The sequence below is a fragment of the Thrips palmi genome, unplaced genomic scaffold, assembly GCF_012932325.1.
Source record: "Thrips palmi isolate BJ-2018 unplaced genomic scaffold, TpBJ-2018v1 HiC_scaffold_2, whole genome shotgun sequence".
NCBI lineage: Eukaryota > Metazoa > Arthropoda > Insecta > Thysanoptera > Thripidae > Thrips > Thrips palmi.
The window spans coordinates 11114321-11131044 of record NW_023144629.1 but is presented as its reverse complement, the minus strand read 5'-3'; the positions used below and the strand labels follow the sequence as shown (position 1 = coordinate 11131044).

General features: G+C 45.7%; 1 protein-coding gene across 3 annotated transcripts; it reads right to left on the bottom strand.

Moving 5' to 3' along the window:
- Positions 1-1714: 1714 nt before the first annotated feature.
- On the bottom strand, positions 1715-13905 carry LOC117647440 (glucose dehydrogenase [FAD, quinone]-like). 3 transcript variants are annotated; one of them, XM_034389184.1, is made up of 9 exons: positions 13794-13905; positions 11234-11390; positions 10181-10377; positions 8702-8930; positions 7143-7471; positions 5627-5731; positions 4817-5106; positions 2635-2892; positions 1715-2224 (listed from the first exon to the last, which is right to left on the bottom strand). In XM_034389184.1, exons 2-9 carry the CDS (start codon positions 11367-11369, stop codon positions 1897-1899), a joined length of 1872 nt encoding a protein of 623 aa, XP_034245075.1. In that variant the 5' UTR covers positions 11370-11390; positions 13794-13905; the 3' UTR covers positions 1715-1896. The 3 variants fall into 3 exon arrangements, with proteins under 3 accessions (XP_034245075.1, XP_034245076.1, XP_034245074.1); XM_034389183.1 differs by having other exon boundaries at positions 1716-2224; positions 11234-11394; positions 13798-13871; XM_034389185.1 differs by lacking the exon at positions 13794-13905 and having other exon boundaries at positions 11234-11413.
- Between the last annotated feature and the right edge of the window lie 2819 nt (positions 13906-16724).

Genomic DNA, 16724 nt, shown 5'->3' with positions numbered 1-16724 from the left:
CTTCACCGCCACTAAGCGCGTCTCGACGACAGACGTTGCAAAGGGCCAGGGGAATCAAATTTTAACATTTTTGGAGGAGTCCTTATTTCTTGAGTCGATTGGTCGATACCAATTACCAGGGATAGATTTTTTTCTCGACTGCACATTTGCATTCAAAAGTAAATTTCGTATTTTCATCGATTTATCGTTAATTTTTTTTCTTTTTTTTTCGTTGACTAATCAATTACAAGTTAAAATCGATTAACCGTTGAATAGTTCTCTTCAACGATTACAGATTTTTGGCTGAGCGATAGCGAAGCCTGTTACTCCAATGGGGCTGAAATTTTTTTCCTGTCTGTCTGTCCGTGTGTGTGTGTGTGTGTGTGTGTGTGTGTGTGTCCGCACTACTCCTCCTGTACGGCTCGGCCGATCTCGGTGAGATTTGGCACACTTTTTGGGTATGTCCTTGGCTCGGCACACGCGAAATTTCACCATCCTAGCTCAACTGGTTCGGTTTTTAAGGCCGAAAAACACTTAAAAACGGCGAAAAATCGAGTTTTCTGTAGGCAGATCGCTTCTGTCTTAAAGAAAGGGGGGGTCTGGGGGGCTAGCCCCCAGCCTGGACAAGTGAAAAAGTTACAAGGGTCAAGATCGAGTTATCCGCAGATGAAGCAACTCTATCTAGAATGAAGGGGGGTCTGAGCCCCCCAGTACGCAACAAGTTAGGAAAATCGACGATGGAGAAGCCATTGGCTGCCGAAGGCAGGCTAGCGCCGCAGGCCAAGGTAGGTACGCCAGTCGCGGATTGGAGAAACAGGCAGCGAGACATCGCGAAGCCTGTTACGACAAGACGCGGTCTGGCGTAAACCTACCTTGTTATCGTTTAGATTCTTTCGACACATCGATTTAGTATCGATTAATCGGTTTACAGGTTTCATGGATAAATCAATTTACCAGGATGGCCATCAAAGGAGAGGAAAAAAAAACCCTAGAAAAGGGTACAGGGACGAGGCGATGATTTTTTAAATATACCTTTTAGAGACAAACGGTAAAAACCAAATAAAAGAATGGAATTTTTACAACATTTTCAAAAAAAATATTTTGTTTTGTCTTTAGTTGTAAGGGAATTATAGGTAATGCAACAAAAGCCGGCAAAACATACAAGGTAGGTTTACGCCAGACCGCGTCTTGTCGTAACAGGCTTCGCGATGTCTCGCTGCCTGTTTCTCCAATCCGCGCCTGGCGTACCTACCTTGGCCTGCGGCGCTAGCCTGCCTTCGGCAGGCAATGGCTTCTCCATCTCCATCGTCGATTTTCCTAACTTGTTGCTTATTCTAGAAAGAGTTGCTTCATCTCCAGATAACTCGATCTTGACCCTTGTAACTTTTCCCCTTGTCCAGGCTGGGGGGCTCTGCCCCCCAGACCCCCCTTTTATCACGACAGAAGCGATCTGCCTACAGAAAACTCGATTTTTCGCCTTTTTTAAAGTGTTTTTCGGCTATAAAAACTAAACCAGTTGAGTTAGGATGGTGAGATTTCGCGTGTGCCGAGCCAAGGACATGCCCAAAAAGTGTGCAAAATCTCACCGAGATCGGCCGAGCCGTTCAGGAGGAGTAGTGCGGACACACAGACACGCACACACACACACGGACAGACAGACAGACAGACAGACAGGAAAAATTTTTCAAACCCACTGGAGTAACAGGCTTCGCTATCGCTCAGCCAAACAAAATTTCACTGCGCGACATTTTTCTCCGGAAGTTCTTACCTTTTTTGCAATTGGTTTGCGGCATTTTGAAGATAAAAAGATGGTGTTTACAATCATCCCTAAAGTTAGATCGACTTATCCACATGAGGACATGGTCCTCGTTTAATAAAACACATTTGAATGGCCCAAGCTACCAAATCAACCTCAGTTCAGGCGCAAGGCCCCAAGGACCTGAAATGACCCCCTCTGCACGGAATCCCCCGGCAGATGGCAGCGTCCCGCTTGATGAGGTCGGCGGCCCGCTCGGCCAGCATGATGGTAGGGTTGTTGGTGTTGCCGCTGGGGATGAACGGCATGGCGGACGCGTCGGCGACGCGCAGCCTTCTCACGCCTCGCACGCGCAGCCGCGAGTCCAGCACGGCAGTGGCATCGCGTGCGCGGCCCATCGGGCAGGTGCCGCTCCAGTGCCACAACGTCGACGTGTTGACGCGCGCCACGCAGCGCAGGAACGCGTCCGACTCCACGTCTCCCAGCGCCCTGCGCAGAACAATCAAGTCGTCTCGGAAACGGCCAATAAAGATACACTGCTTTCAAGTCGAGCTGCGAGCTCCCGAGGGAGATTCACTGTTGCACGGTTCACACTGCAAACCGTTTTACTAAGTATACACTTGACACCTACAAATGCGTGGCAACTACATGCTTACAAATACCGACGCGCTCACACTTAATGTTATGCTCACTTTTGTACGAGACATCACAGTTTTTTGTGCACACGAATTTTTTTTTCCAGGAATTTATTGTACTTTCAAAGTAAAATGGAAACAGCATGACGAGTGCTGTGCAGTCCAGGCCACGCTGTGGTTTGCACAATTCTCGTTGTACTCCCGTTGTACTTTATCGTACCGTTTTGCTGTACTATTCACACTGTTCCCTGTCCGTCGACTCACAAGCACGCGTCGAGTCCCTCGGTGTCCAGGGTGAGGCCGAGCGGCGCGAGGGCGTGCCGGAGCCGCACCGCCATCCGCAGCCCCTGCACCGTCACGGCCAGGTCGTGCCCCGCGGCGTCGCTGAAGTAGCTGAGCTTGACCAGAGGCTGGCCGCGCGGGTTGGACGCGTTGAGGCGGAGCCAGCCCTCGCTGAGCGGCCGTATCAGGGACACTATGGGCACCAGCCTGTTGGAGCGCCAAGAGTCACGCGCCAGGCACCTGGAACCGGACGGGGGAACAACTTGAATTCTGGTGTACGTTCCCCTTGAAATAACGTGAAATGTAACGTCGAAGTGTGAAGCACCGCAAAAAAAAATCCGTGGTTTGGTACGGAAAATGTACAGAAAATGGGGTACGTAAAAATACGGACCTTCCGTACAGGTTTTCTGTGGTCCCCATGACTGAGTAAAAGTCGCCTGCATTTAAGATAAGATTCTCTTGGGGGGAACGCCCAGATAAGAACTTCGGAATAGGACCCCTCGATAAGGATCCTATGTAAACTGGTATGCAAACATGTACGGCACCTCCGTGGTTGCAAGGTACAGACGGTCCCGGGTCTAGGTAAAACATTGACCAGGCATATTCCGTGCGCGGATTTTCTGTCCTTTTTTCTATCAGTGAGAAACTTAAATAAACTCTCAGCCTTCTACTGACTTTTCCTTATTAGCAGACGCATTTCTGTAAGCGACCGTGATACTCAATATTTCCTTCTCATATATTGAAAAATGTCAGTACAGTAATCAGTAATTGCCAAGAAATTTATCAATACTTAGAGAAAACACTAAATATTATAGTTGCGTTCAGAAATGCATCTACCAACGAGTAATGGGGTCAAATTTAGTAAAAGCGTCCCACTTTTTTTTTTCATGAGCTCCGATTTTTACTAAATTTGGTGAATTTGCTCACATTGGGGTACAGATGATGCAAATAAATTTTGGTTGAGTTATCTCAACCCGTTCGCGGTTGGTAGGGGGCACTGTACACTCTCATTCCAGGAACGTGACGTCACGTTGAAACAAACGTGACAAAGTGTCACGTTCGTTTGAGCATTGTGTCACATTCGTTTGGGTGTGAATTGGCCAAAAATCAGCTTGTTCACACTCAAACGAACGTGACACAATGCTCAAACGAACGTGACATTTTGTCACGTTCGTTTCAACGTGATGTCACGTTCCTGGAATGAGAGTGTAGCTCAAACCGTTCAAAAGGTATTAGCTTAGTGTTTGACCATTACACAACTTTGGTGAAAAAGTGTGAAAATGGACCCTTCTACCAAACGCGAACGCGTTAAGATAACTCAACCAAAGTTTGTTTGCATCATCTGTACCCTAATGTTAGCAAATTCACCAAATTTGGTGAAAATCGGAAATCATGAAAAAAAAGTGCGATGCTTTTACTAAATTTGACCCAATAGTGTCAGTGGCTGAGAGTATTTAAAATATTGGTGCACAAAAATGTTGTTTGCCCTTTGCCTGGAACTACAGGGAGTCCTGCATACAAAAAGTATTTGAGCCCTCAAATGTTGCGCATGCGAAATTCCTCTTGCTAGATTGCACGCAGAGTCATCTACAAATTCGAGCGAAATTTCATACAAACACTACAAATCTATTGGCGGTACACATGTGAAAGGCGGTAAAACCCTTTTGCCTTTTTTGGCGGTAAAATTGGGGCCCCCCAATTAAAGCCTACAAATTGCAAAAACGGTACAAAGTATTCCCCCATTGCATCCTTTGATTGCCCAAAAAGGATAAAATATTCCCTTTTTGTTCCTATTGGGCCAAAAACGGGGGTTAAAGTTTTCCCAAAGGCGGTACAAACGGGTTCTTTTAAGGGGGGTAATTCTGTACCGCCTTCGTATTGGCGGTAAAACCTGGAGCCTGCCAATAGCCAATTACCGCCAGTAAAGGGTGGAAATATTACCGCCTTTCGATTTGGAGTGAATTTGTGCGCATGTTCAAAATTGTGTCATACTACGTACCAACGCGTGCAACAAAGAAACGTAGTGTGCACCAAGAAAAAGAACACTTCATGAATTGGCTTTGGATAAGGCATACAGAAATGCGTTATTAATTCCTACCTTTCCGAATAACTTATACTTACTAAGTGTTTTTGTACAAATTTTGTACGAGACGACCGCACTTACACGCCAGCTTCGGTGACAGTTCTGCCCTGGAACATGATCTGGAAGTCCGGCTGCTGCCCCGTGCCGGGTTTGGCCAGCGAGCTCCTGGCGAACACGTTCTGGTGCAGGTTGTTGAAGGCGGAGAGCGGCCCGGTGCGATTGTCGTTGTACTGACGAAGGTCGTCGAGGCGACTCTCCCAGTCCACGCTGCAGAGAGGCGGTCCGCACTTGTACGGTACACTCGACACGACCGGATGGTCCAGCAGCTTCTCGCCCACGGGAAGTTCTTTGACGACGGGGATACCTGCAGCCTGTGCAAGCAGAAATAAGTTTGAATTTCAGTGTGCGCATTTTTAATACGACATGAGGTTTGGAAGAATTTCAACGAATTGCAGCCGTGTTCACGTTTTTTAAAAAAAGAATATCTTTAAATTGCGTCATCTAGATGAATTTTGAAGAAACTGGGATTGTCTGGGATTTAGAAGTACAATTATTTTTTTCTGGTTCCTCCTTGAGAAAGTGGCACGTGATGGATTCCATCACATGCCACTTTCTCAAGGAGGAACCAGAACGCGCCCTCAAGCACGAGAAAATGGGTTCCACCGGGTTCCACTGTCAAGATTTGGTGGCGAGGCCCCTTTGCTGATAAACGTAGACGAAGAATAGTTTTACTCTATTGAGGCGTGTGGGCTCTGGTTTAGAAATCATAATATTCATTTATTCACAGTACACTGCCGATGCACTGCTTCTACAGGCGGTTCCCCGGCAAGGCAGAGTTAGCAAGAGAATATTTATCATAGAATGCTTGCTTTGGATTGTGGTCCGACTTACCTTCAGTTGGCTCGATGGACCGATACCGGACAGCATGAGAAGTTGCGGAGTGTGCAGTGCCCCAGCAGTGAGGACAACCTCCTTCCTCGCTCGCACCACGTGGACCTGCACACCACACACAACCAAATCATAGGAGTCGGGAGCTGCGCTTCCCACGCCAATACGCTTCATGCTTCACTCGCACTAAATGTTTTTGTACAAAAATGGGGAAATTATGTGCAATGTTTTGTACAAAAATTGTACGAAAAGTTCATGTGCACAAAAATTGTGCCCACACGGCAAAAACGGTTCCTGGTTTTCCCAGGAACCCCCTGGAAATCGCCTATGTCTTCGCCATAGGGCTCCTGGGAAAACCAGGTGCCGTTTTTACCGTGCAGGCCGGAAATCATAGTTGCGGTTACGACCGGGATACGGTACGACCATGATACGATTCCAGCCGGAATGGAATAGACCCTTTCAGTCATCGCTGGGTGAAGAACAAAAGTAATCAAAAATTCTGGAACCACCAGCGCGCCGCATCTAGCGGTGGTTACTGTAAACAGTCAAAAGCTGAACCCTGATTGGTTACAAGCGCAGGTCTGGTCGAAGTTCCCAACAGTGAGCGCTAGGTGGCGTGAAACTGGTTCCTGTTTATACTTTTGTTCTTCACACGGTGCCGACAAAGTTATTTGAGTTTACAGTTGCTTAGATTTCAGGTTAAAGGGGGCAGTGGCGCCATTAGTTGAAAAAAAAAGTTTTCTTTCCCCCTTAAGGGGGGACCCTGGTGGAACTTTCAAGTAGGCTTCAAAATAATCCCAGGAAGTTGAAACTTTGCTTAATTATCAGGTTCATTATGGTGAGTTCCCAAAACAAAATTCAATCCAAAATATTGAACGGTCTCTGAGAAAAGTGGCTTTTTAGTGTTTTTTGGAGCGTTGGGGAAAAATCTTCCTGCGTCTTTCATTGGGACGGAAAGTCTTGAAAATTTTTTTGGGTTATCCTAAAGATGTAAAGAAGAGATTTTAGAGACGGAATTTTCAAATTCAACTTCTGTCCTGAGATATGAGTTTTCAAATTTTAACATTTAAAAAAAAGTGATTTTTTCCCCTTTTTTCAAACTTTTGGGTGTGTTTTAAAAAAAGTAGGGCTGATATCAAGATTCCGTCACTAAAATTTGTCGACAAGTCATCAATGAATAGAGTCCATGCAAGACGACTCATGTAGGTGTCAACCAGGAACGCAGGAAGTCTTTCTACGACAAAATTTTTTGTCGACTGAGCAAAGCTGTGAAGTTGAGCGTAGAAGCCAACGACAACTGATCTCAATGTTATTTCCTTCCAAATGATAAAGAAACTACTCACTTAGCTTAAAGGTGTTCAACCTGTTGAATCTGAAACCTTCTATGCACATTTTTATCTATGAACTTTAAAAACACAATTTATTGGAATTTTGGCGATTTTTTCACCAGGGTCCCCCCTTAATCTTATTTTTTTGACAGCCTTCTTCAAGAAAACAGCGATTGACGATCGAATCGCACCTTTCCCTGCGGGTCCTCGTACTCGACCCCGACCGCCCTCAGCCCGCCCCAGGCCTTGTCGTCCAGCACCACCCTGCTGGCGGTGGCGAAGGTCTCGACGCGCAGGTTGCCCCGGTGCAGCACGGGCTCCAGGTAGCTGCGGTACGCCGACCAGCGCTCGCCGCCGGCCGACGTGGTCTGCACCACGGAGTGGCCCAGCTGGCTCTCGGCGTTGATGTCCAGGCGGGCCGGCACGCCCGTGGCCTCGAAGGCCTGCGCCAGGACCGGCAGCACGGGGTGGCGGTACGGCTGCCAGGACACCTTCTGCGGTCCGTTGCGGCCGTGGTACCCTACGACAACACGGAACACACTGCCCAAAACACTCAACCAACTTTGAAACGGGCCAAAGATATAGACGATTTCCAGGAAGTTCCTGAACTGTTCTTACCGTGAATATTATATGCGGACTTACAAGGGAGAAGCGAAGGGTAAGTGGCTCAACAATATGTTGGCACAAAACGTTTCGTACTATACAGCAATGGTGTCGTTTTCTTCGAACGACTTTAAAGGTGTATTACTCCCACCCAATATGCTTGTGTCACTTTCGGGACTTCAATTTTATAGCGCAATATGAGCGCAAAAGTTAAAAAGCCCATTTAAACGTTAACAATTTTAAAATTGAAAAAAATTAATGCCTTCATTTGATGCAATTTCAGTTTCCATGATAGTAATGAACTTAACATCCGAAAAACCTGGGGACCCTGGTGAAACTTTCAAGTAGGCTTCAAAATAATCCCAGGAAGTTGAAACTTTGCTTAATTATGAGGTTCATTATGGTGAGTTCCCAAAACCAAAGTCAATCCAAAATGTTGAACGGTCTCTGAGAAAAGTGGCTTTTTAATGTTTTTTGGAGCGTTGGGGAAAAATCTTCCTGTCTTTCATTGGGACGGAAAGTCTTGAAAATTTTTTTGGGTTATCCTAAAGATGTATTAAAGAGATTTTAATGACGGAATTTTCAAATTCAACTTCTGTTCTAAGATATGAGTTTTCAAATTTTAACATTAAAAAAAAAAGAAGATTTTTTTCCCTTTTTTCAAACTTTTAGGTGTGTTTAAAAAAAAAGTAGGGCTGATATCAAGATTCCGTCACTATAATTTGTCGACAAGTCATCAATGAATAGAGTCCATGCAAGACGACTCATGTAGGTGTCAACCAGGAACGCAGGAAAAGTCTTTCTGCGACAAATTTTTTTGTTGACTGAGCGAAGCTGTGAAGCTGAGCGTAGAAGCCAACGACAACTGATCTCAATGTTATTTCCTTCCAAATGATAAAGAAACTACCCACTTAGCTTAAAGGTGTTCAACCTGTTGAATCTGAAACCTTCTATGCACATTTTTATCTATGAACTTTGAAAATATTAGTTTTTGGAATTTTGGCGATTTTTTCACCAGGGTCCCCCCTTAACAACGCAAAAAAACGTCAACCGAAATTACCTACTGTCGAACAGTTAACACAAATCTCAGTTGAATTCTCATTGATGACAATTCGTAACGTGAATGAACATGGACTACAAATCTTACTCGAGTTTTCATTTATCGGGGCGTTTAGGTTTTGCTCGGACTTCTTGAAGTAGCGCAGCACGTTTCGGTACGCCCAGCCCGCGTCCCCGGTGATCCTCGCCCACTCGTTGTAGTCCTCGCTGCTGCCCCGCACGTACAGCATGCCGTTGATGGTGCTGCCGCCTCCCAGCACGTTCGGTACGTTGAGCGTGCAGCCTGTGTTGTTGCAATTCTGCGGCTCCGGCTGGGCCTAAGATTCGCAGCCGGAGTGGGGCAAGCAATTAAACTTCGCTCCCAATATCCTACTGAGCTTTTTCTTCGCAATACGAATAAAAAGCTCAGTGACTGCGCAGCAAAGGTAGCAACCTCTGCACTGCCAATCCAAGTGGGAGACAGTCTCACACTTTTAGGTCTGGGATGATTTGTCTCACGCTTACATGTGTGAGCCACGTTTGTCTCGCCTCAAACTTGCAAGTGTGCTCACTAAATGCTTATGGACTTTATGTCCCGTATTTGTGCAAACTGAAGTTATGTACAAATTTGTACTTAAATTAGGTACAATGTTTTACATACTTTATCACAATATGGAAATATTGTTCCCAATTTATGTACAAATTTGTACATGAGTTCTGTGTGCACAAAAACGGCCGTAGCTATGGACAATAAAAGTACACAAACATTTAGTGTGTGAGACACGGTTGGTCCTACACTTGCAGACGTGGGACCCGTGGCATTGAACCACAGAGCGAGCATAGGCAAGGCAGCAAGTGTGGGACATCCTGTGCCTCACACTTGCAAGCGTGAGACAAACGTGGCTGACACTTGTAAACGTGAGACAAAATGTCCCACACCTACCAGTGTGAGACTGTCTCACACTTGGATTGGCAGTGTGGTGAAGAGTTCTCAGTAACTTAAGACCAATTTCTTCATATTACGAACAAATTTCTCTGTATTTTGACAGATTTGTGTCGTAAAGCACTGAGAATTAGCTTAGTATTATGACTGCACGGCATTTCTCAGTAGGAAATTGGGAGTGCTTTAGAAAACATTTCTTAGAAATTTTATAAGCACTGTACAGCGATCCAGAAGACCGGTGGAGGCGGTCAAACTCCCGAACGCCTTTTGAGCTCCTGAGTTGAAGAACCGAACGTGTGATCCCATCACACGGTTGAAAGAATTCTACTTAAGCCGTTACGTTACAACAGAAATCCTAACAAATAGTATCGAAATTTTAGAAATAATAATTCATAACGTAACGACAGGATTCATGAAATTAACGCCAATCTTTCGACGAACATTAATCGTTACAATCACTTCGTGGTACAGATTCAACACGAAATAAATCGTAATTTCATGAAATGCACCAAAACAATCCCGAACAGTGCAATGGATTGCTCTCCGAACGAATCCATTGGTGGGGTCGGTTCGAGTCTTGTTCTGCGACTCCGGAGATCAAAATGCGTCTAGACGCACCACTACCGTACTCTTGTTTTAACTTACAACTATCGGTTCGGACAGTGCGCTGTTAATGTTGAATACGGTGTAGCCCGGGACTCTGGCTTCCTCCGGCTCGTGGCCGCCTCGCTCCAACAGCAGCACCGAGACGGACTTGTCCTCGGACAGGCGCGACGCCAGCACGCAGCCGGACGAGCCCCCTCCCACCACAACATAGTCGTACTCGGGCAGAGGTCTGGAATCTGGGACAGCAACGATTATCATTTTCTTAGTATTAATGTAAAGCTTGGTGGAGGGTCAAGAAATTCGTTGGAAAACCCTCCACCAGCTAGTAACTTATCAACCAACAAGTGCTAGTTTTAGGTGTTTTACATGCTGCAAGTGCATTAATCTATTCAAGTTTAAAATTCTCTCTTTGTTGTAACAACTATCTGCATTAATAAAATGCTTTATAAACTCTGAGCAATGGACTCCCGACCGCCCGACACGGAGTTTTTCATCTTTGTTCACGCAGTGAGATATTTAGTGCACACATATTTAGTGAAAGTGAAAAACAGGAAAAGAAAGGAGTGGCGGGGGCAGTAGGGCCATCATGGCCGTAAAAAGGATACGGCTCTTAGTGTTCTACCCGTGTTTCCTCGTTATCTTTCTAATTTCACTGTCCTTGTAATTTCATTTACGGTTTCTGCTCAAACCTCTAATGTTTAGTCTTATATTTTATATGAGAAATTGCATGAAAGAAGGTCCGACCACGCGCCCAGTCGATCGAAAACACGTTGAAAACAAGGAAAGACCGGGGTCGAGCCATTGCCATCGCACAATTGGAAATTTCTTCGGAAGACAATGTGGGGCCAGAATTTAAATAGACCATTCTAGTCATGGCTGAGTGGAGAACAAGAAGAATCACAAAAGACTTCTTTTTAGCACTTTTACTTTAACTGTTTAAGACTTTGCTTGGTAGAAGTTAGTAAGAATATTTTACAGTAAATGCGACATAATTTCAGTGATCATATGCACTCTGAATGGCCTACATGAGTCTTTTGTGATTCTTCTTGTTCTTCACTCGGCCACGACTGGAGTGGTCTGTTGGGGCCTCACCCTCCTGCTGCCTTCGCGTCCGCTCCGCCTCCTTCTTGGTCGTGATGTTGGCCACCAGTCCGGCGACGAACAGCAGCAGTGGGCTGCCCGCGGAGCAGTCCAGGGCACCCGGCGTCGAGCTGGTGACGGCCTCCATGGCGGAGTCGGAGTGAGGCGACTGGGAACACGGCAACACCAGTCGGGACTAGCGCGGAAGTGTGTAGACAAGGAGGCTCGCTTGCTCGATAGCGCGGAACTGGGAGCCCCGGCCGGTCATTGGCGCACAACTTTCCCTAGACTGTTTAAAAAATTCATAATTGTGCATTCAAAAAGTCCACTAGAATTAAGTGTGGACGGCAATATTCGTTTCAACGTAGACCAGCTGAGCTTTCTCTACGTAGTACGAACACAAAGCTTAGAACGAGGTAGGAGTACGCCAGAACGCGTTTTGACCTAACTGGCTTAGCGTTTACGGCAGTCCCCGATGGGAGGCAACCACTCGAAAAATACTGTGTCCCTTGGAGCGCTCAAAATCTGTAGAAATCCGAAATCTTGCCCCAAAAGGGAAAATATGAAAACTAAAAGCAAGCAGATTTTGGGAGTAAAATTAGTCGTCTTGGACGGAAATCTTGCTTCAGAAATCCCTTCTATTAAGAAATCGTGTTTAAGTCGGCAGGAATTTTGGCTGGTATATTGACGCCATCGGCGTGCCCCACATGTCCCTGTCATGCCGTTCTTCGACGTGTCAAGTCTATCCTGCCACGCTCATATTTGTCGCGACTTTTAGCCATGCCTTTACTTGACCATTCAATTTTCAGTGATCTGCCGTCCCATTCGTTGAATGACTCTAAGTACAGTCTATCGTCCGCAGACCGAGAAATAGTCTTTGTCGTGGTAGTCAAATCAGTTTGATAGGCTCAATTGAATAGCTGCAATCGGAAATGAAATCCGGAACCCACAACCAAAGACTGGCAGTGACGACTGAGCATATGGAAGAGCACAACATAGTTGGGATTTGCTGTCGCGATTCAAATGTTCGGTCGCACTAAAGCAACTATCTGTAGAATAGGAAATTTGCGAATGCTACTCTCGAATTCAGCCTTTCAAACAGAGCTGATCACTAGGGTGGATCTTATTTTCTGACCCCCCCTTTTTATTGGCAAAATTGAATGTTGAGGATACTAGAAGATCATACCTGAGTCGCATTTGATCGGGGATGGACCGGAAGAGTCACGGTAGAGGGCCTAAACTTGGGTCTACAGCCTAAAAATGGTAGTTTTTTAGTGATTGCGGACGAACTAGATTAGGTATCGAAACAGGCGGGGTCTCAAAAGATGCGGAATTTCATTACCTTTCCAACGAGCTATGTATCATCAAAATCGGACAACTTTTGACGAGAGGACAGCTGTGTTTTATGTTTAAAACGGGCATAAAAAGTTTATCAAAATTGACAAAAATGTCGTTATTGAGGTGTTATAGGCTTCAGATCGCAAAAAAATTATTTCGGTATTCACTTGGCCTGACACAGCACTCAAGGACCACCACAAAACAGTTTGCTTGCACTGCACGGATAATGTTTTTTGGAATTTTTCATTGAGAAAACTCATTAGTTATTAAACGAATTCTTTTACAAAAACTTATCTTTGCCCAGGGGCATTGATCTTCAATGCGAGTGTTTGCGGAAAACAATTTTCTCATCCCCCGTGGACCGGAAAAGAGTTTCCAGAGACCACTTAAATACGAACTAGGTGCCCCCGGGCAAAAGATCTCATCCCCCGCTTCACAAGTTGTCATTTGGTACAGGCCAAAACTCAATAATTATTGAATCAATTGTTTGAAAAAAAATTATCTTTTGCCCGGGGGCACCTAGTTCGTATTTAAGTGGTCTCTGGAAACTCTTTTCCGGTCCACGGGGGATGAGAAAATTGTTTTCCGCAAACACTCGCATTGAAGATCAATGCCCCTGGGCAAAGATAAGTTTTTGTAAAAGAATTCGTTTAATAACTAATGAGTTTTCTCAATGAAAAATTCCAAAAAAACATTATCCGTGCAGTGCAAGCAAACTGTTTTGTGGTGGTCCTTGAGTGCTGTGTCAGGCCAAGTGAATACCCAAATAATTTTTTTGCGATCTGAAGCCTATAACACCTCAATAACGACATTTTTGTCAATTTTGATAAACTTTTTATGCCCGTTTTAAACATAAAACACAGCTGTCCTCTCGTCAAAAGTTGTCCGATTTTGATACTACATAGCTCGTTGGAAAGGTAATGAAATTCCGCATCTTTTGAGACCCCGCCCGTTTCGATACCTAATCTAGTTCGTCCGCAATCACTAAAAAACTACCATTTTTAGGCTGTAGACCCAAGTTTAGGCCCTCTACCGTGACTCTTCCGGTCCATCCCCGATCAAATGCGACTCAGGTATGATCTTCTAGTATCCTCAACATTCAATTTTGCCAATAAAAAGGGGGGGTCAGAAAATAAGATCCACCCTACTGATCACCTCAACAAGGTCTATTTTTACGTGCGTTCATAGGTAGAGGTCCTAAGAAGCAGGAGAGAATTTCTCAAGACATAAATACCGTGACCAAACTTCTTCAGCCCAGAGCCGAATCACCAGTACTAAGCAAGGTTCTCTAAGAAGAGGGCCTTCGAGCAGTCCTCCCACTGCAAACCCACTCCAACAGAAATTTGCTGATAAGTGAGAGATTGTGGTTTCTAAGCCAACGCAAGTGTCCCTGCCATGACAAGAATAACCCCGGGCCTTACCAGGACTTATAGCTGTGTTTTTGCCCATCATGATCCCTGTCAGGCGGGTGTGAACAGATAAGACGTTCTAGCAGACGATAGGACTTCTTTGTACAGATGATAACTTTCGTTTTGAACATACACTTCCCTACAAAACTAAATGTCAGACCTCACCTCCTGAGGTGAGACTAGAGGCCTCGTTCTGAAGTTGCGAGACCTCTACAAATCGAAGAGCGTACATTGTACGCTCTAACTGGAGCATGCCTGCAAGCACGCTCTAGCTAGCGCATGCCTGCCAAGGAAGCACTTATTTAGTGCATACATGCCGCCATGTCCACGCTAACTGAAGCATGCATCTACACCGTAAAAACGAAACCTGGTTTTCCCAGGAACTCCCTGGAAACCGCCTATTTTTCTTCCATAGGCTTCCAGGGAAAACCCGGTTCCGTTTTTACCGTGTAGTGCAGAAGGGATAGGGAGTTGCCTGCATCAGGAAGCGTGTACGTACATGGTATGTATGCACTAATAAGTGCATGCTTGGCAGGCATGCGGTAGCTAGAACGTGCTTGCAGGCATGCTCCAGTTAGAGCATACAATGTACGCTCTTCGATTTGTTAAATTCTGAGTCTGGGATTTGTACACATATATTTCAAGTGTGATTATAAAACTATAAAACTTTCCTTCAGGAAAATCTATCCACTGATGAGTAACAAGGTGGGTGAACGCCAGACCGTGGTTTGTCGTAACAGGCTTCGCGATAGGAGGATTCCGGCAACGGATACAGCTAGCAGGGCATGTAGGGGTAATTATTGAATCAGGGCGACAAGACAAAACTAACGGTGCCAGTTTTAAGCGAATCGGAGAAGTTTGGACCCGAGTTCAAATCCCAGTGGGGTATTTTTTGAATATTCTTTTTATTCGAGTATTTGCATTGTTTCTGATGTTTTTGAGGGTGTTGATGACGAAAATAACGCCTATTTTAACCCCAGACTTAGCTTCAAATCCCGTCAGGGTCAAACATAGGTGAAATTCGCACATCTCTTAATGTACGGGACGGGCCAAAGTTGCCGATGTTTATTGCTACTTTTCCTGTTATTATTCACGCGTCTTAGTATTGATACGAAGTGCTCCACAAGGTAATCAGTTGGCCTAGCCGACGACCAATCAGGACGCGGCGTTCGCATGCCGAGGCAACTTGGGGGCGGTCGACGCTCATATTTGTGGAGGGATTTTAAAGACTTTGATGTTTGGCTGCTTTCAGTGGATGGAAAAGAATCATACGTGAATGAGGAACATTACACTACAAATCCAAAGGTCAGACTTCTCGCCACTCCAGAGGCGAGACATCAAGTCTCGCCAAGTTTTGGTCAGACCTGAAAGTCTCGCCAAAGTTTCGTCAGACAGAAGAGTCTCGCCGCCCGAAGACCGTAATGCGCCAGACAATTACGGCCTATTAATTACGGCCAATTAAGGCCGTGGTCGGACACAAAAGTCTCGCCATTTTGTGGTGAGACTTTTGTGTCTGACCATTTGGTGGCGAGACTTTGTCTGACCAATTTTGGCGAGACGTTCAGGTCTGACCAAAACTTGGCGAGACTTCAAGGTCTCACCATATTTTGGCGCGAAGTCTTTCCATTCAATTTGCAGTATCGTTAAGCTTGATTTTTTTGAAATAAACTTTAATCTCAAAAGTTCAGAGAAATACGTTGGGCCTCTTATTTTTAATACAATTACTCGCGCTGCTCGCTGGGGGCTCCGCCCCCAGACCCCCGCATGTGTGGGGCGCGTACCGAAGTATTTTCAGTAAGTCCGTGGTGACCAAAGGAAAATTTTCTAATGAAGTAACTGTACTGCTTTTTGGAAGGGTCTATTTAACTGCTTTTGACCATTAATTTTTATGGTACTATTACTGCCCAAATAGATAGCTTGTATTGTATTGGGTACTGTGGCAGTCAACGGCATTCAAGGTCCGGAAAATATTGAAGACTGCTTTGACAAGAATAAGATCTGTGTTCATTATGGTCAATGTGACCATAATTGATGAGTGAGGGAGTCAGTCAGTCGGATTTTGGGGCTTTATTGGTTTTTTATGACAATTGATGATTGATTTTGAGTATGTTCCCTTACAATAGCGAAGAGTTCCGAAACCTAGCCAAGGACTATTCCAAACTTGTCCACCAGCCCCGGACAGTTCCGCTTTCCCTCTGGTTAGGCCCGAATAGAGTCCGGGCCGAATCGGAGTCCGGACCGGACAGTTCCGTTTCTTGGTTTCTGAACCACTCAAAGTCAAGGACTGTCCGAAAGAGTCCTGCCTAGGTGCAGCTGGCCCGGGCCCGGGCCGAGCCGGGGCGCCCGGACGTCCCGGCAACTGGGTACGCGGAAAACGCCGCTCGCCGGCGTGCCGAAGCAAGCCGAAGGCCCGAAGGGTCGCCGAGGTTACCTGGCGCCCTGGCGGACGCGGCCAGAGATGCAGTTTTCGCCAGTTTTCGGCGCGCTGTTGAGCGAGTCACATCGCACAGCAGCGCATCTGTGATCAGTGAACATAGAGGAACGCGCACAAGTCACATCTACTTTCCACTCGTTACGTTCTCGGAGCGATGTTCAGGCGATTCGCGACTGTTCTAGAAGTAATTTTTGGTGAGGTGTCGTGTACGGCGTTTTCCTAAACATTGATCGAATTTGAGTGCGTTGCTGTACCAAGTGTCCCAAAGAAACAACTATCCGCTGGCTGCTGGCTACCGCAAGTGTGTGTGTCTCTCAAACTT

What these genes read in the sequence shown, in the direction of transcription:
- LOC117647440 (XM_034389184.1), bottom strand. Translation starts at nt 11,369, where the DNA reads ATGGAGGCCGTCACCAGCTCGACGCCGGGTGCCCTGGACTGCTCCGCG. An exon ending in CACTGTCCGAACCGATAGTT is followed by an intron (nt 8,931 to 10,180) that starts GTAAGTTAAAAC and finishes TGCGAATCTTAG; the next exon opens with GCCCAGCCGGAGCCGCAGAA. An exon ending in CCCGATAAATGAAAACTCGA is followed by an intron (nt 7,472 to 8,701) that starts GTAAGATTTGTA and finishes GTGTTGTCGTAG; the next exon opens with GGTACCACGGCCGCAACGGA.